The sequence below is a fragment of the Lutzomyia longipalpis genome, chromosome 1, assembly GCF_024334085.1.
Source record: "Lutzomyia longipalpis isolate SR_M1_2022 chromosome 1, ASM2433408v1".
In the NCBI taxonomy this organism is placed as follows: Eukaryota; Metazoa; Arthropoda; class Insecta; order Diptera; family Psychodidae; genus Lutzomyia; species Lutzomyia longipalpis.
The window spans coordinates 29,222,097-29,241,860 of NC_074707.1; the positions used below are offsets into that span (position 1 = coordinate 29,222,097).

General features: G+C 31.9%; 4 protein-coding genes across 6 annotated transcripts in view; 2 read left to right on the forward strand and 2 right to left on the reverse strand.

Annotated features, from left to right (window-relative positions):
• The window catches only part of LOC129797457 (sodium/calcium exchanger 1), a 121,904-nt gene extending 109,344 nt beyond the window's left edge, over positions 1 to 12,560 (forward strand). For all 3 annotated transcript variants that reach the window (XM_055840046.1, XM_055840047.1, XM_055840048.1), the window contains 5 exons: positions 4,208 to 4,307; positions 5,420 to 5,539; positions 6,596 to 6,754; positions 6,846 to 7,017; positions 7,136 to 12,560. In XM_055840046.1, the coding sequence (XP_055696021.1) occupies positions 4,208 to 4,307; positions 5,420 to 5,539; positions 6,596 to 6,754; positions 6,846 to 7,017; positions 7,136 to 7,340 (756 nt within the window). In that variant the 3' untranslated portion in view covers positions 7,341 to 12,560. The remainder of the gene's footprint in view (positions 1 to 4,207; positions 4,308 to 5,419; positions 5,540 to 6,595; positions 6,755 to 6,845; positions 7,018 to 7,135) is intronic.
• On the reverse strand, positions 312 to 2,046 carry LOC129797751 (probable cytochrome P450 6a14). The gene is made up of 2 exons (XM_055840589.1): positions 884 to 2,046; positions 312 to 822 (listed from the first exon to the last, which is right to left on the reverse strand). The coding sequence occupies exons 1-2, from the start codon at positions 1,974 to 1,976 to the stop codon at positions 407 to 409; spliced, it is 1,509 nt and encodes a 502-aa protein (XP_055696564.1). The 5' UTR covers positions 1,977 to 2,046; the 3' UTR covers positions 312 to 406.
• A 581-nt stretch (positions 12,561 to 13,141) lies between the features above and the next one.
• Positions 13,142 to 14,135, forward strand: LOC129797756 (uncharacterized). The gene is made up of 2 exons (XM_055840595.1): positions 13,142 to 13,359; positions 13,692 to 14,135. Exons 1-2 carry the CDS (start codon positions 13,202 to 13,204, stop codon positions 14,068 to 14,070), a joined length of 537 nt encoding a protein of 178 aa, XP_055696570.1. The 5' UTR covers positions 13,142 to 13,201; the 3' UTR covers positions 14,071 to 14,135.
• A 1,293-nt stretch (positions 14,136 to 15,428) lies between these two features.
• On the reverse strand, positions 15,429 to 18,973 carry LOC129797464 (peroxidase). The gene is made up of 6 exons (XM_055840069.1): positions 18,617 to 18,973; positions 18,262 to 18,476; positions 17,341 to 18,051; positions 16,726 to 17,264; positions 16,053 to 16,660; positions 15,429 to 15,985 (listed from the first exon to the last, which is right to left on the reverse strand). The coding sequence occupies exons 1-6, from the start codon at positions 18,769 to 18,771 to the stop codon at positions 15,691 to 15,693; spliced, it is 2,523 nt and encodes an 840-aa protein (XP_055696044.1). The 5' UTR covers positions 18,772 to 18,973; the 3' UTR covers positions 15,429 to 15,690.
• Between the last annotated feature and the right edge of the window lie 791 nt (positions 18,974 to 19,764).

A 19,764-nucleotide genomic window follows, 5' to 3' on the forward strand; every position in this document is an offset into this window, starting at 1 on the left:
TATGTAAATTAAAACGATAATTTTTATAAATAGCAAAACCCTTATGATTTTGTGATATAAGCGACTCTCGTGGTGACTAGTTAGAGTAAAGATATGAGGTCTACCTTTTCTAATTATCAGCGATTTTTTATCAGGTTATAATACTTTAGTAATCTTACTGACAGGGCAAAAATTTAACTGATGAAATATTTCCTATTTTTGTGGAATAATTATTTAAATTTTACAATATATTGAAGCATTTCAAATTTTCAAAGCAGAAAATAAAAAGTTAAGAATGGGAAATTAAATAAATAAGAAACAATAAACAATAATTTCAGTTAAAGAATTTATTAAAAAAATCAATATCAACTTTTTATAGAACAGATAATGATTTAAATGACTGATTTTTTGGTATACAACAACATATTTAAATTTTTTCAATTCTCAACCACATTCCACCGACGGGTGACAAAAATGCGTTACTAGGTGCTAAAGTCATTGGAACTGGAGTTTTCTGAGTAACTTGAACTCTATATTTGTTCAATAAAGTTGCCAATCCGACTCGTGTTTGCATTAAAGCAAATCTCATTCCTATACACATACGAGGACCCTCACCAAAGGGAAGATATGCCATTGGATGACGATTCTGAATGTTTTCCTCTGTGAAACGATCTGGATCAAACCTCTCGGGATTTGGATAAATTTCTGGATCACGATGAATTGCATAGACAGGTATAGCTATGCCAACACCTTTCTTTATTACACGATCACTTCCTGGTAGTTGATAATCATTTGTTACGAGCCTGATAAGGTTGTCAACAACTGGATATTTTCTCAAAGTTTCTGTTAAAAAAAATAATTAATTTAAGACTTAAGGATTGAGTAAAATTGCAGTAATATTCACCCTGAATAACTCTTTCGAGATATTTGAGCTCCATGCAAGCCTCGTAGGTATATTCCCCTCCATGCTTTTCCAATACTCTGTTCACTTCCTCTCTGACTCGGTCTTGAATGTCCTGATTTAGAGCCAATTCGTACAATGTGTAAGCCATTGTGGATGAAGATGTTTCAAATCCCGCACCAAAGAAGACAAAAGTTTGAGCTGCTAGTTCCTCAAAGGTCAATTTTCCCAAATCTGTGTTGTCTCCTTCCAATTTTCCGGTATTTTTCAATTGAATCATCAAGGATAGAAAATCATTCCTCTTGACGTTATTCTTTTCTCTGTAGTCAATTGTATCCCGTAGAAGATTCATAAAGAAATTAGTGATGGTGTCGCTATTAAATTTCAGCCTTAATGTTCGTGCTGCTTCGGGAAAAATAGTCATAAATATTGCTTTAAGCATTCCCAAGGGTGGAAAATCGAATATTTTTCTTCCAATCCTGCGAAATTCCGTGTCGGGATCCTTTAGGCTGTTGCACTCAATACCAAAAGCACAATTCCCAATCACGTCCGTCGTGAAGCGAGAGAGAAAGTCTTTTAGCTCAATTTCCTCACCTCTTTGAGCATGAGGCTCTAGAGCTTTTTGAAATTCAAGGGCAACTCCTATTATGGTGCTGTGCATCATCTTCATCTTCCCAGATGTGAAAGTAGGACTCAATTTGCCCCTCATCACTTTCCATTTTTGCCCTCTCAGGGCAAATAAATTCCCTGACAGTGGATCATCTCGTTCATTAATATAAAGACCTCTATCGTGGAAGTATTGAAAATCCTTAATGAGCATGGTTTTGAGAAAATCCAAATCTAGTACAACTGCACTAGGACTTGTTAAAAAATACATTCCACCAATGACGTCTTTTCCCTTCATCTCTCGGTATAGGTCTTGGAAAAATTCACTATTATGCTTCTTCCATCCGACACCCCACGCATTTCCTAATGGAAATGTGGGTTTCACGTAAACGAATCCATGTCTCTCCCAGAAGGAGTACTTCTTCTTCACCCAGAAGTATCCAAGAATTGCAAAGGTCACAGCACAAATCCAAAATATCGGCAAATCCATTTTTTTGCTCAAATCTATTTTTAAAACCAATATTTTGTACACTTAACCCGAGGACTGTCTAAACACTTATGCTAGAAGACCGTAGAATTGCTAATTTTATATCTCGCAATACATTTGTGCCTTTTATCAATGTGAATTTAGCTTCTAGTGTGCGTAAATTTACTATATAGCATTTGTAGTGTGTGAGTGGCTGGGAAATACATTCTCTCTTTCATTAATTCATACACAAAATATTTTAGGGGCATATGTATTGAAAAAAGCTCTGTCTCTCAATCAACAAAAGCTTTTTCCACAATTCTCGCTGATGCACAAAAAAAAACGAATTTTTAAAATTAAAGTGGATTAAAAGATTTGAAAATATAAAAAATGACTATCTACATTTTATGTTTTATTTAGAGAGAGAGAGAGAGAGAGAGAGAGAGAGAAAGAAATTCCATTGTTAGGATAATCCAATTCATTCGGTGTATTTGTCTGTAATAACTTTTATTCCTGAAAAATTTCAATTCAAATGCGGAATTTGGTATTTTTATTGATCATTGTGGCTTGAATGACTTTAAATTGCATCTCTTCTACGGAAATATAACTTTCTCAATGTTCCCAGACTCCTAAAGTCATCCAACCAAATCCCAAATCGGTGTTCATTAGCAACGTAAGAGTATGCTTCAATGTGGAACAACGCTAAACTGCTGAAAATTATGTACGAGATATAATTATCTATTGCGTTTATAGGGCAAACACAATGCATACATAAGCTGAAGCTTTTGGAAAATTTCTCACCCTTTTCAAAACTGTTTCATGGAAAATTGACGTGTACGAAATTGGTGAAGAAAATTTTGTTGTATCGAGTTTTAGTCGGAATTAGGCATCATGCTACACTTTATTCAAACGCTATAAATTATAATTTTTGTTCCTTTTGCCCCAATTTCCTGAAACAGCCCTAGAAAACAATAAACGACAAGGATCATATGGGAAAATTGAGGTGAGAAACACCTGGATATGGCGAGGCACCAACAAAAACAAACAAGACACGATCTAAAGTCAATTTCTCAAACTCACCGCATCAAATGGAAACTTTTAGGAAACCTTCATCGTTATATATTATATACACATATAGCCTTTTCTCAACTCCATGGCTTTTCTTTCCCATCAACGTGGGAAATGAGCAAAAAATTTATTCAAGGATGAAGCTCTGGAAAATCTTTTATTTTTATATGTTAAATTGGAAAACCTAAAAGGAGTTTTAGAGAATACGTAAATGGATATTTATATAGTTCTAAAATAACTGATGATTAAAAAACATAAGAATTATCTCATAATAATTCAGGTTTTTGTTAACTTTTTCCAAATAAAAAAAACGATTTTTGAAGTGATGATTAGGAATGTAAAATTTGAAATGCTTTCTATTTATTTTTCACTTTCCCACCAATTCTGATTTATATATCCAAAAAAATTGAACGCAAAAACGCTGAATTGTCAATTGACATGAAAAAAGAATTTCAGCAAAATGACCTAAGCTTCTGCTATCTTAAAGAGACAGCAATAATATCACAAAAAGAAGTAGGAATTAATTTCGAAATACCTTTTTATTGTCCTTATTTCACCTTCAATTTGCGCAAAGTTATTTTTTCTCGTTATTGCCACCGTAGGCGATAGATTCACATGTGACGGTGAATTATACTTTGGCTCACTTCAGTGAAATTGTCAGTATCGTGGCACGTTGATTGATTACTTCTTTTTCATTTGGTCAAACAATGATTTTAGCAAGAGCCAATCGGATAAAGCACTACCTCGTCCACAAATCTGTTTTGGGGTGAAAGCATTTGTTGGAAAAAAAAGATACACATACTGGACAGATGTAAAAACAATGGGATTTATTTAATCAATCAGAATATTGAATAGAGAGCAGAGTTGTGGATATAAGTCACTGATTAGTTTGCACAGTTCTGTTTTCCAGAGAAGAGTGGATATATAAGAGTGGTGTGTAATTACATTTAAAGTATAGGTACATTTTAATGTCGAAAGATACATAGGTACATACATACATTGAACTTTAAAAGCTTCAATGATTTTTTTGTCCTTTGAAAATGGATCCAACTCTCTTGAGTGGATGAACTTCAGTGAATTATGCCATTACACATTGAATTCTTCTCACTCTTAAATACTCGACAAACAACAAGAGGAATCACTCGAGCATCTTTTTTCATGGGAAAATTCTTTTTTTTTCTTTACAGAATACTGTCGATAAACTAGTCCAAAGAGCAAATGCATCCCTCCTCATTGGTACATCTTCGTGGAAGGAACAATTCACGGAGGCGTTAACAGTTAGTGCAGGTAATAAGAAAGTTTGAAAAAAGTTTAAAGTTTTGTTGTAAAACATCCTTCATATTCAACCAGATTATCGCCTAATTGAGATAATTAAGCACCATCCTTAACTTAAGAAGCTATAGGAATTATGTACATCTACGGAAGTTCACCTAAAGTTTAAATTTACTCCTTGGGTGTTGTGCAGAAACAGTCATGACTTTCAAGTGAGGTCACGGAGAAGTAATCACAAGTGGTTGAATATAAATTACATTTCACTGTGAGGAGATGTTGGAAGAGAAAAGTGCGATGGAAATTTCTCGGGAAAAAGCACCCCTTTCTCGCACTGTCGCCTCCTGATATTTGAATGCGGAAAAGCTCACTGAACTATCGGAGCGTGATAAAGTTCTCTCAACAACCTGAATTCACAATTGTATAGATGCGAATCGGTGAGAACTACCACGAAATCAGTGACCCGCAAAAATTGTAAAACCCTGCAGGAGATGTGTGGCGATATCAAAGAAGGACGATAATAATTTTATCAATTTCCTCAGCTGCGGGGATACCATCAGGATTTTTTTCGTTGGATTTATATCCAAGAGCAATAAATTCTGGGCAATAGAAAGTGTCATATTTTCAAATATTTTTTTCCATTTCTTCTTTTATGTTTTATATTCGTATCAGAGTTAAGAAATCTAGATAAGAAAGTATTGTCTTCTTTTAAATTTAACAAGACGTTGTTGATTTAAAAAAAATACCTTTTTTCCTTAAATAATTTAATCATTGAAAATTATTCATATAAAAGAAAGTAGAATTATAAAATATTAAAAAAATATAAAGAAAGTACAGCTTTAGCCAATATTTAAATATAAATCAACAATCGGAGAATAAAATGTAAATATTATCCTTGGGACGTCAAAACATTTTTCATCGCAAAATTGAAATTCATAGAAAGAATCCAATAATATGAATGTGAAAGCCACAGTCACGTCAGTTTTGTCCATTTGCTGAATTATGAATTCTTTCCATCTTCTTCACTTTTCTCCTTATCCACGTACTTTAGCGTAAAATAAATACTGCTATATAGAAGCTCTATAAACATCTTATAGAGATAAAATTTAATTTTTCCCGCATAATTATAGGTGACGACAGTGGCTCAGATGAAGGCGATGGCGAAGAACCAACGCCAAGTTGTGCTGACTACATAATGCATTTCTTGACACTATTCTGGAAGATCATATTTGCCTTTATTCCACCTACAGGTAATATTTTTTTTTATCTCTTATCACCTAAAAGAAATTTGTAAGATAGTTGAAGTAGCTTTTTCCTAGAATAATCGTGAAGATTTCTTCAGAAATCGTACACAAAAAAATCAATTTTCTTCAAACTTTTTAAAGCACTCGTGTAGAAAACCAAAGACTCTGATTGAAGGGAAATAGAATCTTCTTTCTTTATGTTTTATACAATTGAGTTTTTTAAAGCTCATCAAACACTCGATTTTTATGAGGAAATATTTTCTTCTAAATAATTATTCAAATTAATTTAAATTGAATAAAGAATTCACTGGAACTTCATTGTATTCCAAGACATGTCCGTTTTTTTTGTTGAATACTTTTTCTCTGTAATTTATTAGATCTCAACGAATAGAATATTTAAATTTCTAAACAGACACCACACAATGGTGACAAAATATTCTTTTATACATTGACATAAAATGAATAGAATGTCCTGTATTGAAAATCGACAATCCATTGAAAAGTTTCTCTGGGTATTTCGCAACAAAAAAAGTTCGTCCCAAAGCTTTTTTTTTGTGAAAATAAAAAACATTCACACGTCATATACTCTCTTATATCTATGTGTGTATATATAATAATGCATTTGTGGAGCTTTTCACCATCTCGAAAACATCTTCCTTTTTGGGCGAAACCCCCCATTAAAGTTCATTGTTGACAAAGCGGCTGGTGAGAAAAAAATGGACTGAACATAAAATAACATAGAATAGACTTTGGTCCATTTGAAATCATGTTATCAAATAAGGGATGAAGTGACAAAAAACGCTGTAACGCCTTTTTAAGAAGAAAAAGGATGGATAATGTGACAGTTATATTTATATATGTTTCGCTATTGAGAAATATTTGAATAGAGTTTTTTCAAAGCATCAATATCATATAATGCCAAAAGCTCTAAAGGAGACGGTTTTCTCGTAAACTTTAATACGAAACTTTTACTTGTAACCTCTCTGTATATGATGCATAATCCTTTTGTCTTTAGTAATTTTTCTTAAATTATTTTTATCACTTAAATCCATTGATCTGCAGACGTGTCTAGCGGCTATTTGTGTTTCTTCGTGTCAATTTTCTGCATTGGCGTCGTAACTGCCGTCATTGGCGACGTAGCATCACACTTTGGCTGCACACTAGGTATAAAGGACTCCGTGACAGCTATCGTCTTTGTTGCTCTTGGCACAAGTATACCAGGTAAGATGTGCTTCCCATTCAGAAAAGATTTAACAGACAATTGACCACATCACATCTCATCTGCCTTCTCTTGCAACCCTTCCACCAATAGACACCTTTGCCAGCAAAGTGGCTGCAATTCAGGACAAGTATGCAGACGCCAGTGTCGGAAATGTAACTGGCAGCAATGCAGTGAATGTCTTCTTGGGCATAGGGGTGGCATGGACAATAGCAGCACTCTATCACGCCGCCAAAGGGAATGTGTTCGAGGTGGAACCTGGAAAGTGAGTTTAAATGGAATACTTCTGTAGAAACTTTTCTTGTATCAATTACAAATAAAAAAAAGGATTAGTTTTTCTCTCAATCATGGAAACATTTTAAATTCAATTCTTCTTTTTTTAGCCTTGCATTTTCGGTAACGATCTTCTGCAGCGAAGCCCTTATTGCCATATGTGTACTGCTGATGCGACGGAGTAAATCAATTGGTGGTGAACTTGGTGGACCACCTACTCCAAAGTACATTACCGCAGCATTCTTCGTCGGACTGTGGTTACTCTACCTAATCCTGAGTACTTTAGAGGCCTACGGAGTCATAAAGGGCTTCTAAATTAACACACACACACAAACAAAATCAACTAGGTCATAGATTTTTTTTGTAAGCATACCAAGGATCAAACTTTTATTTTTCATCGAGTGCAACGAAATTCGCTGATTTATTTTTCTTAGGCCATTGAGGAAGAGATTGTTCCAGAAATGACATTATATAGATAGCGAAGAACAAAAAAAGAAAATAAGAATGTTTACAAGAGCAATATGTAAAAAAATGAAAAGAAAACTTTATAAGTTTATAGATGAGAAAAAAGGACATAGTTACAGAGAATAAACATTACATAGAAACGGGAAAATATAAATGGATTGAAAATATAGTCAATTTTGTACGAAAATATCTATATAGAGATTTAGTGGCACAGATGTTGCCAAAAAGCAACGGATACTATTAAGGTAACTTCCTATAGTTTATCTACCATTCGTAGTTTTCATTATGTTCTCGTGTATGTATAATTTTTTTTTGAAACGGTATTACTTTAAATAATTTAATTTTTATAGACGCAATCCCAGAGAAAAAAAACTAAGATGAGGGTGGAGAAGTCTTTAATGAACTAAATCAGTATAAAATGAGAAGTTTACAATAAAATATCATTAAATAAGATGAAAAATGGAAAACCAAAGCCAATGGGGGCGATAATTTTTTTTGTACATTTTAATATTTAGTTTTAAATATAAGAAATGGTTTTTGTACATATGTATTTGTACATATTGCTACATATAGACATGTAATGTAGAAAATTAAACACAATCTTTCTTTCGATTCAGTAGAAGACGTTGTCTTGAATTCGAAATAACGTTTGATCCAATCTATACCAGAGACCATAATATTAAAGTGTTCGCCATTTGGGGCATGTTCCTCAAACAGATAACAACTAGCAGGATTTACGGATGCTCGAGGAGAAAAATTACCTAATGTATAAAAAATACATGTAAGGGGAGAAAAAGCAAAGAGAAACAATATAAATTTTTCTTTCTAAAGAAATTTACGAAAAATACTAGTCTGCGACTGAGAGTGTGTTTTATTGATGTTCATTCGAAAATTCTCTTCAATGACTTCATATTGAGAGCGCAATTGAACGTAATAGATATCAATTTTAATTATTGTGTCATCATATATTTTGCAATTCATTAAAATTCATAAAACTATTCAATTTTTTTTTCATTGATTAATTAGCTAGAAAAAATCACAACCTAAGATCGTTTTCGATCCATTCACTTCCAAAAAAATTATCATAAGATTCAATGAAGATTTATCGAATTACTTATTACGTACAGATACATTTAAGTACATGACTTTCCTTTCAATCCTTTAATAAAAGCCAATTCAGCGTAAAATCATTGGATAAATTGAAAATATGATGTATATGCAAGAATAGTGCAAAATAAAATTATATTAATATCATGAAAATGCATGACATATCGGCAGTCTTTTGCACCAAAAATATTTTTTTTTACAATTTTTTTATTAATTTCGCATAAAGTCAATATTTTATACCATATATTTTTTAAATACATATAATTCACCTGCCGAATAATGAAAGCATTATCTACAAGTTTCTCTTTATTACATGAAAAAGAATCATGTCTTTTTATTCATTAAAAAATCTCTTTTTTTTGTAATCATCCAATAATGGCTAAATAAAATTATTAGTTATTGGAAATCATACTACTTATAATTTATTGAGAGAGTATTATTGTCACAATGCTGCCATTGTCATTAGAAAAGTGATGTGTATTAGGGTTAATAACATCAATCATCAGCCCATCAAATCCATCCAAACTAATTTGACGTTATAAACAAATAATTTCTAGACTTAGAACCTTTATTGGATTATTTGTTGCTTGATAGCTTTCAGTAGGATAGCTTATGCTAAATTACTGTAATATATAAATCTTCCAGATTAAGAATTTAGGAAAGAATTTGCAAATCATTTCACATTTAATTGCAAAATTCTACTTAAAATGGAATTTTTTTTTTAGTTTCTGCTATAAAACTGGCTAGGATTACCTACTTAATTAATTTTTGTCATAAAAGTCATTTCTCATAACTAAAAGGTAGTACACGTTTTAAGTAAGTTAAACATGTTTTTTTTTTCTTTCTATTAATTCACTTTGCAAAATTTTCAATGAATGGAACTTACGAGCAAATAAACTCTCCATCTTTGAAATTCTTCCTCAAATGGAAGGTAGCTAGTCAACAAATTGTCATACTTCGTTATAAGAATTCTTTAAATTAAAAAAAAAACAATAAATTAGTTTTGAAGGTAACACACGAAACCTACCTACTATTAATATTATGAATTCCATGATGAAAAAAAATTGAATTAAAATTCGATTGTAAAACAGAAATAAAGTCGTAGGTTTAATTTATGTGATACATAAAATGAACACAAACTAATGTTGATATCAAATCAAAGTCCATCAACTTTTAAAGTATATTTATAAAGAGATAAAACTATAAATTGTTGAATTTTTGAAATAAATGTTAACTGTATAAAAAAAAAGAATATTCTTTACGTGTCAACCACTCCTACATGGAGATTTCCTTGCTTCCCATAATTTCTTAATGCGCTAGTAACATGAAAATCTTTGTAAAATTGATGGATATTCACAAATAAAATCACTATATACTTAACGAAAAAACTTTCCTATTTATTCAGGAAGAGCATATAATTGCAAAAGTAAAGAAAATGAAACGTAAATAATGAACCACCTAATGAGGTTTTCTAAAACAAACTATCAATCTTTTTTTTAACTAAATCTAAATACAAATATATTTTTTAGTCTGTAAGAGATAAGTCTTCCGTTCCATTTTCTGACTATTTAACATTTTTTCTTTGACATCTCTTTCAAAATTCAAAACTTACTTCACTACAAACTTTTCAATCAAAATCTAATTCTAAGCCTATATATTTGATGAATATTTACAAACTACTTAAAAACTACATTAAAATAGAATTTTATTTAAGATCTCTTTCACTTCACTTTCAAAAAATCCTCAAAAGTTTTTTAAAATATCTAAACATAAAGTCATACGTCTCATAATACTTATTTATTTTTTTCGGAATAAAAGAATCAAAAATTTTCCAAGATTTTCTAAATACCTATACAAAAGTGGTTCTGTGGAACATCGTAAAGCGAATTTTCTTTGCTTAAAATAAAAAAAAACAATGGGAAAATGAACTTTTATTTCCAAAATTCATGCTAAATTTTCTCAATGGAATACACGCATGTTTCTTATATATACATGATAGAATACATAGAAATTAAATTATAAAAAAAAACTTAAAATAAAACAAAGTGTTATGAAAGACATTCTATTAATCACTTCTAATGTATTGTAATATTTCAACAACAAAAAAACCCTCCTTATACTATCTACCTTAAACAAACCAATATACTTAAACAGAAAAAAATACTCCTCCTCTCCATTGTTGCATCAAGAGTAGTCTAAAATAGTACAAAAATTATCCTTCGGTGTAATACATACATTAAAAAGAAAAAAAAACTGCATCTTATTTTATTCATTTCATAGCAAAAGCAAAAATATTAATGAAAGCTTCCAACTTCTTCTAATGAAACATGCTCTTATATAGTCTTTAAAAAAAGCAAAATGAATGAACAGTAAATGAAGTAAGGTGGAATCAATAAACTAACTTATAATATTTTATTTAAATTTAAGTAAAACAAAAAAAAAGTAATTATATTTTGTAAAAGTGAATGCAAATGAGATATTTTGAGAATAATGAAAATGAAGAATTCTTTTTTAGAGCAACAAAATACTATTAAAAAACTAAATGATATTTAATGCCAAATGGCATGAATTTGTGAAATCAGTGGCATTAATGATTAAAAAAAATGAGCCTTAAGCATGTAGAAGGTCATAAAAAGATACATAGTATGTAAACGAAAGAATAGAGTATATATATTTAGAATTTATGAGAACCATTTGTAGGAACAAGAAAAATGTATCACTGCATTGAATATTGACAAACAAAAATCGAAACACGAAAATTCATTAATTTTCTTTTTCGTTTCTTCTACCAAAAAAACGAATTAGGGATCGATTCTAATGACAATTTTTTCACCATCATTTTATTGTAATTATTGACTTAGAACGTTCCCCGTGGTCCAAGTCATAAAGTAAAAAAAAAACATTTTTTAAAATAAAAATAAAGTTTAGAAAAAAAAGAACATAAATCCGTAAATTCACCATATAGGTCAAAGTCGTAAGTGTTTCATCTTGAGTTACAAATTAACTAAACTGCACTTAAAATAATTTTTTATACGCCGTTGGTAAAAAAAAAACGATAAAACACCAACCGACTGGACTGATTTTTGGGAAAAAAACAATTTTTGAAATAAATCTTTGAGAAAAATTCTACGTAGATGAGCAATGTAGCGTCATTTGATAAAATCGCGCAAATATTATTAAATTTTGAATTTTACTGTAATAAAAAAAATATCAGAGACAATTTTAAGCGGAACCAATTTTATTTTTAATTTTCTTTCTCCTCAATGGGAATTCAAAAACTGAAAATGTTTAACGTATAGACGAAATTATTGGGAAAAAAATTCAAATTTATCATTGCTGGCGACCAATTTAAAAGATATTAATTATAGTTGTTGTATTCCTTGACAAGAGATTATTTTATACAAGGGAAGTGACGTAAATAGTTTAAAAAAAAATTGGAAATTTCAAAATCTTTTGTGAACTGCCACAAAATCTATTGTATATTTTTTAAATAAAAAATTTCGAACATGTGCGTAAATATGGGTGGCAGTGTAGATATTATATAGAAATTAATAGGATCCAATCAGCGAAGAAGAAAAATTGTTATGTAATATTTTAATTTGTATTAAATTGTTATAAATGATTGGTGAAAAACTGTATCAATATTATAAAATTGAAACATGAAAGAAAAAAATTAAAAAGAGACATCCAATAAATAATATAATATTATTATCCATTAAATGAAGAGAAAAACAATTTATTTAAATTTGTGTTAATTTTATTAAATTTTTAAATTTTATTAGTTATCGTGGGAAAAATTCTATACTTTAACAGTTTCAATCAATAGTAAGAAGAATAAATCAGATGATTGATGAAAAAGAAAACCTAAGATGAAAATATTTAATATCCTAATAATTAAACAAAAAATCTTGATTGTTGATGTTTTCCCATAAAAGAAATAAATAAAATGATAAAATACTAAAAGCGATGTTTATTTATATTGCAGACTTTCACTCCTTGTAATTAGAACATTCCTCTTAAAAGGCGATACTCCAGCAAAACAAACATTTCAACATCATTCTTCACAAACCTCTTCAGTAGATTTAATATAAAATAAGACCTTTTTAATCGTTTGAATTTAAGATTATTTCTTGCTGGTAGCACATTTATTATTCAAAAATCAATATTGAGTCATTCAAGCTAAATTCGGAAATATAATTTTCCTGAATTAAATTTAAATTTAGATTCGCATAGAAACATCAAAGCTAAAAAGAACTATACAGTACTACAAAGAAATCCAAGAGGGGACCATAAATAAAAGCTATCATGAGTGTGAGTAATAAAATAGATTAAACAACAGTTAGGTGAAAACTATTACAATACTATATTTTCCATTTTATTGCATTTCCGATGTTTCCAACACTACATCAGTCTAAACATTTTCCTGCATGTGTCGCATTGCATCATTCATGGCAGACGCACTTAAGTTATCCTACGATGTGCAAACAAAGTCTATAGTGAATGATTGTGGGTAGGTTCGTATAAAATAGAAACTTCCTCCATTGAACCGATCAGTTGACTAACTTTCATATCTGTGGAAAGTCCTTAAAAGAAAAGTGTTCAAGATGATTGGAAAATCTTTAAGTAAATTGTGTGTTGTGGTACTTCTAGTTGTGAACAATCATATAGTACATTCAGGACCTGTGCCTGACATAAATGAGATTGATCATCCGTTTAATGTAAAAGAAATGGATTTTTATGACTCTATCTTATCTGTTAATGAGTAAGTAAGAAATCATTACTAAATTGAGAAAAAAGAAGACCTGTTAAGGGAACCATCAGAAATGATGGCATTCCCTTTATCAGTAAAAAAAAATAAGAAAAATCTATACAACAGGTCCTTTAAAAATTATAAAAATTCAAGCCAATATTGAGATAGTGCCTATTTATTTTAGGAATCTTAAAAATTAAATAAGAATTAATTAAATTTCCGTCATTTTGAATTTTTCAATCAATTTTTATTGCCTTTCATACCACTTAGATATTTAATTAAAATTATTCTCATTAAAAGAACGATCGATGCAACTTTCTACATTTATTTAATTTTTTTTTCAGAGTTTCAAATGAAGACGAAAATGATGTGTTTTATAAGTTTAATGCAAATCCGAAATTAAATGCAGACGACACAACAACTGATGAGACCACAATCACCACAGAGGGTGAAACCATAACAACTGATGAGACTGCAACAACTGATGAGACTGCAACAACTGATGTGACCGTAACCACAGATGTGCCCACAACGGTCACAGAAGATCAAACGACAGTAACAGAAGAGTCAACTCAAGAATCATCAAATTCCACACCACCTACAACACCAAGTCAAACTACAAGTCCAACAACAACTGCAGCTCCCGGAAGTTCTACTTCTCAAGCTTCCTGTGCTTCTTTGATTTCAATGATTTCAATATTTTTCCTTTGGAGAAATTTGTAGAAAATGAAAAGATTTTATTTTTTTTTCTGTATAAATAAGAACATAAATTATTATTTTTCATATTATTTGCATTTTTTTAATGTGAGCTGTGCAACAAAATTATCTAAAAGTATAAATTATATATAGTCAAAAAAATATCACACAATTTCACAAGAAACAAAACAGTGTTAAATTCATAAAGAAGAATTTTCTTACCACCCTGCACACTCTCGTTTTAAATTTCAGCTACTTTTATTGAAAATGCCATGTAGTGTAGGTAGTTTGGATTTGTGTGGCTTCACTGAGAGAATAAAGTTGAGATTTTTTCCTCAAATATCAATTTGAGAATTACCGGAAAACATAATAATTTGCCGGAGCAACACTTCAGCATTCGTGTACGATAAGAAGTCCCCGGGTCTTATCTCTGCATTAAAAAGTAAACAGAAGTCTGTATGTGAGTCACAATCAGCGAAAGTGAGATGCTTCCGAGGGGGAAGGATTTTTGAGATTTGTGAAGCTGCTGTTTAAGCAATCAACGCAACACTCTCAGTTTGGGTTTGAATTTGTGCATGAAAAGTTGAAGAAAAAAAGTGATTAATTTGTATGTTTACAAGGATGGATCGTGAAAGGATACCTCTTCTAAATGGATGCAATGGATACATCATCGAAGTTGTGGAGAATGGCCATTCGGGGAATACGCCAAATGAATTGGAAGAGTAAGAAATTCATTTATACAGAAATTGAAGTGATGTGAGGAAAATTTTCCATAACACTTTATCTCTCTCGAGATTTCGTCAGGTCCTCACACTGGATGAAGTAACTTTCTACAGTATACACACTGGTTGGACAATCCTACGGAGGTTTCTATTTATTTCCCTGTGGGTGATTTTTGGTGTCCTCTTCGTGATGTCCTGGTCTACCGCCGTTCTACATTTTCATCAATATTGCCCTTATCGACCACTCAATACAAGTGATAACTTCCACAAGTGAAGTGGCGTCAGAATTTTTTTTTTCTTAAGAGTAATAGGAAATGTAATGGGGATTTTATGAGACGACCTAGAACTTGCAATTTTTTAAGCAAATAAAAAAGATAAGAATATACGCACGATGAGTAAATCCCTAAGAACGATTGAAAGCAATGCAAGCGAATAATTTATCATGACATTCATATATTGCTTATTGCAAAGCGAAAGATAAAACATAAAGAGTAAAGCAAATATAGGTATGTAGTTTACTGTTTTAGTGTGAAATTATTAATTTTATTTTAAATCAATAATTTAAAATCATTATTTAATCAAGTCCAGCAGATAGATTCAAATCAAAAAATTAGAAATTATGTGGGTTTATTGGGATGATCGGAGAATATTAATTAATTAAAATTTCTATCAATTAATTATTAATTTTATTGGCTTATTTTAATGTATGCATATTCATAATACAAAGAAAATTGTTAACTCTATTCCCATAATTGCTTTAATTTAATCTTTCTCAAATTTTCAATATTTTTATTACATATCTAATGAATTTTAGTTTCCTTACTTTGAATACAAAAAACCCTACTCTTAAGGTTTTTATTATATAATCCTCAATTAAAAATCTTATATGAATTAAAATATTATATTACTTAATCTATATGCATTTTTAATCCAAAGGTTTAGTGACATTTCCATTCCTCGAGGGATGAACCAGCACTTTGGATTGTGTTGAATCCATTTTAACGCCTCGGAAATTCTTCTCTTTCCATGGTTGAAAATTGAACGTGTCCAAGGATTCACAATCAATTATAGGATTTTCCTCACTAACACTCCGCATAACTTCCCTCTGTGTTTCACCCAGTGCGTCTGCATTCGCACAAATTACTCCTGCAAGTGTAGTTTTACGTATCTCTTGCCTCTGGGATGGAGTAAAACGCTGTGGACCATGAGTCCTTTCGTACCTGAAAACAATTTTTTTTTTTAAATCTAATCGTTGCTTATGGATTTTTTGAGAAATTTTAAACACACCAGAAAGCATCACCCTCCTTAAGGCGCAAAAACTGATCTCCTAGCATGCAGAGAAGTGTAGGTCCTACTAGGGAATCATTTACAGGACTCTCAAGAAGAGCTCCTGTGTAGACGTCAATATCATCGGGACGACGATATAGCATTTGAAGCCGTTTTGTTGCATCTGATCCTACAACAGAACTTATATCTTCCCAGGACTCAACCGGAGAGAGATTACACTTTTTCCTCCACTCAGGATACCCCGGTAGCCCATGATCCCGTCCTCGTTGAATATTTAACGATACTAAATCTAATCCACACGGTGGTTGAGGCTTATCTTCTGTTGGTGTTTCGAAGAGACGTTCAGTAAGTTCAGTTGTAAAGCGAGCATCTGGTCGTGATAAGCTAGTATCTACAGCACTAGCAACAGCCTCATCGACACCACGTGGATGCCACAGAGAGAAGGGATTGAAAAGCATATCGTGCAAATGAATGGCTTCCGTTGTGTTATCATCCCGAGAAGCATTCATCAGTCCTGGAAGTAGGTTGTGTGAGAACCTAAAGGCAGCTGCTGCAAAACTATTTGCAATACTGGGATCTACATCGGGGTGATATGTATCAGTTGTAGACTAAAATGAAAAAAATTAAAATTTTCAAGTGAATTTGAATAATAACTAAAAGTTTAAAAAAATACGTTATCTGGAAAAATTTTAAGATGTTCACAAAAATCTTTTCCAAAGAGAATGGGTAGGAATTCCATGTATGTTATATGTTGCATTTGAGCTCCTAGAATTTTTCGAGCTTCCTGAAATAACTTCTCATCAGACCACTTGGGATTAACAGCACTTAATCCTTCAGCTAAATGGTTGTGATGCCGTGCCCAGATTAGATGCATAGAAGTCAAGAGAAGATTCTCATTAGCCCTTGAATCTCCGGTGTCAAAGCAATATTTTCCAGCTGCATTTTGCACCGCATCATTGCATCCATCGGATGGATCTGTAGACAAGGGTAGGAGTGTTCGGTTGTCAGCAGTATGGAACATCCTTAAGCGTCCACCTTCGTGTTCTCTCAGCATTTTTGTGCGGGAGTCTGTTGAACCATAAACAGCAGACCCATCTATAAAGGCTGTAGCTTGATTGAGTTGCTGTCTAGGACCAAAGTGTCCAGTTGGAGCAGGAGCTGATCGTATAAATCCCATGCACGTGACATTATATTCATCAAAGTAGGGATCACCTGTAAGAAAAAATACAAATTCTTGATGTTAGACGTCAGTTCGTGCATCAAGCTTACTGAAACCTATTTTCCTTACCTTCTTCAATTGGTACAGAAAAGCATTCAGGATGTGTTTGGGCCTCAACTGAGCAACAATCAATCGGTTGTCCATTCTGTCCCTGATTGAGAGCCGTTGCTGTAATATCATGATCCAAGAATTGTCCCCAGACAGCCATCATTACAGTAAACTTCGGATCAGATTCAAATTCAGGTCTGTGCATTTCCAAAGATACTTTTCTAGCCGAAGGTAGACTTCTCCCATCACTAGACATCCTAGGTTGTTGAATACCATCCGCATAATCTGGATTCAAAATTCGCCTAAACGGTGTTAGTGAACTACCAAAATGGGGATTATCCTTGTTGTTGCAGCTTCCATTGGATGTGCGATATACTGAAGAGATCTGAGAACAATTTAATGAAACTTGAGGCTGGCCCAGATCGATCGGAGCACCTCGTCCAATTGAATGTTTCCTTGCAGAATCACGCCTAGAACGAGAGACATTTCGATGACGAGACATGAAAGCCCTGGTCGCTTGATTCTCCACAAAGCCACGCTTTGTCATTGATGTTGCTTCAGGAGTTGATGCAATGGCTTTCTGATGGCGATATGAAGGTGTTCCCATTACTGGACTCGGTAGGTTCTCCTCAAGAATTTCTTTATCCCCCAATGCATTTTTCCCTGAATTTATAGCATCAGTTGTTTCCTGCTGTGTTGGCTTAGGAAGAGTCCAATTGTCTGGAGCCTCCTCTAAAAAGAGACCATCAATAACAACAAACATGGTTTTAATTAATTAAATAAGACTGTATAACTGATTTTTTTACAATAAAGAATGAATGTTTATTGGAATGAATGACGCGAGTCATTTACACATGCTTCATGACTTTACATTTATTTTTTTTTACAATAAAATCTCTTCTCAAATAATTCAAATTAAATTGAAAAATAGAGTTTATTTACCTTTTAAAGGAAAATTCATTAGGAAAAGTATTGGAAGGCCTTGTAGAGCTTCAATGGTAGCAGTTGGAGTAACATCTGTGCCATTCAATGAAGCCTCCGTGGTATTTTCAATTGCAAAAGTTGATGGAGTATTTGTAGAATTATCAACAAAATTACTGTCTTCTGTACTCAATGTGTACGATATCGTTATTACCAAAGCCACAACAAATATAACCCTGTGATAAAAAAAAGAAGTCTTAAAATATGCTAATTTTGTAACCTGATATATACATTCAGTTCATAGAATTCATCATAGCTATTTAGAAAAAAATAAGATCAATAAAAATGAGTTTAAAATGAACATAATAAAGCTCACAGAAATGTTGCACAGATACAGCACTGAAACTGCCGGATTTGCCGCTGTCGAGCTCTAGTCCCAAATCCCCGAGGATAAACGTAAGACGGCCCCGGTGGGATATCCGTGTTGAGAGGAGTCCTTTCGCTTGCCATCCTAAGAATACTTCTTGTCATTAAACTTTAAAGAAAAGTCTGTTGAAATTTCTTTGCACTCCTCACGTTTTCCACACGACACTTTCACCTTACTTTACACCTTAAGAACAGCCAAAGATTTCTTTATGAGAATCACGTAAATGAATCCATGCGCCACAGAGAGAATGCAAGGAATGACTAATTTACTAAGGGGACAGTGTGACGAGTGAAATTCGAGAAATTCAGTAACTTCTTCACCTGAGAAGATGAAGAAGTTTAAGAGGAAAGTGTGAGAGGAATTTTCATCATAAGATTTACGAAAGTGTAAATATTAACTTTATCCCGTAATGAGAAATTATATATGATAAGAAGTTGATAATGAAGATTTATAAACATACAATGTCTTTTGGGGTACCCTGTTACATTTCTAAGGCTTTACAACTTACATTTTATTTCTATTTTTTTTTCTTTGCAAATGCATTTGAAGAGTGGAGAATTTATGCACCAAGAGAGGATTAAATTACAAACCTCATTTGCAAAAGAGCAAACAAACGAGAAGTCGCATTGCCATGAAACGTTGAATTCAAAGTCAACCATTTGATACAATTGATGGGTTTTCTCATTTTCCAATGCCAATGATAGAAAATGAAAAGCTCAACTTTAGATGGCACGGAAAAATTTTAGTTTTAAAAGAATATTATAATAATTTAATTCATCTAATCAAATATAAAGCTTTTACCGGCAGAACGAATTTTTATTAAAAATATTCATCATTTATTAATTATTTAATTTCCTTTAATTTCCTTATAATAATTCGCAATAATAATTAATATTACACCCACATACAAAACACAAATGAGATAAATCTAATAAATTCGTAAAACTTCCCAAAGCATTACCACAAATAAAGCATTGGAATAAATAAGAAGCCATAGAAATTTTATCATTTTGCAAGAGGAACTATATAGGTACATACACATAATGTAACTGTACATTATGTTTCATTAACATTCATTTATCGATTTAGTGATGTTC

Bases quoted from the DNA above. Each gene is read 5' to 3' on its own strand.
- LOC129797751 (XM_055840589.1), bottom strand. From the start codon at position 1,976: ATGGATTTGCCGATATTTTGGATTTGTGCTGTGACCTTTGCAATTCTT. The intron at 823-883 runs GTGAATATTACT...TTTTTTTAACAG, and splicing joins TCTCGAAAGAGTTATTCAGG to AAACTTTGAGAAAATATCCA.
- LOC129797756 (XM_055840595.1), top strand. From the start codon at position 13,202: ATGATTGGAAAATCTTTAAGTAAATTGTGTGTTGTGGTACTTCTAGTT. The intron at 13,360-13,691 runs GTAAGTAAGAAA...TTTTTTTTTCAG, and splicing joins TCTATCTTATCTGTTAATGA to AGTTTCAAATGAAGACGAAA.
- LOC129797464 (XM_055840069.1), bottom strand. From the start codon at position 18,771: ATGACAAGAAGTATTCTTAGGATGGCAAGCGAAAGGACTCCTCTCAAC. The intron at 18,052-18,261 runs GTAAATAAACTC...GTCTCTTTTTAG, and splicing joins AATGAATTTTCCTTTAAAAG to AGGAGGCTCCAGACAATTGG. The intron at 17,265-17,340 runs GTAAGGAAAATA...TTTTTCTTACAG, and splicing joins TTCTGTACCAATTGAAGAAG to GTGATCCCTACTTTGATGAA.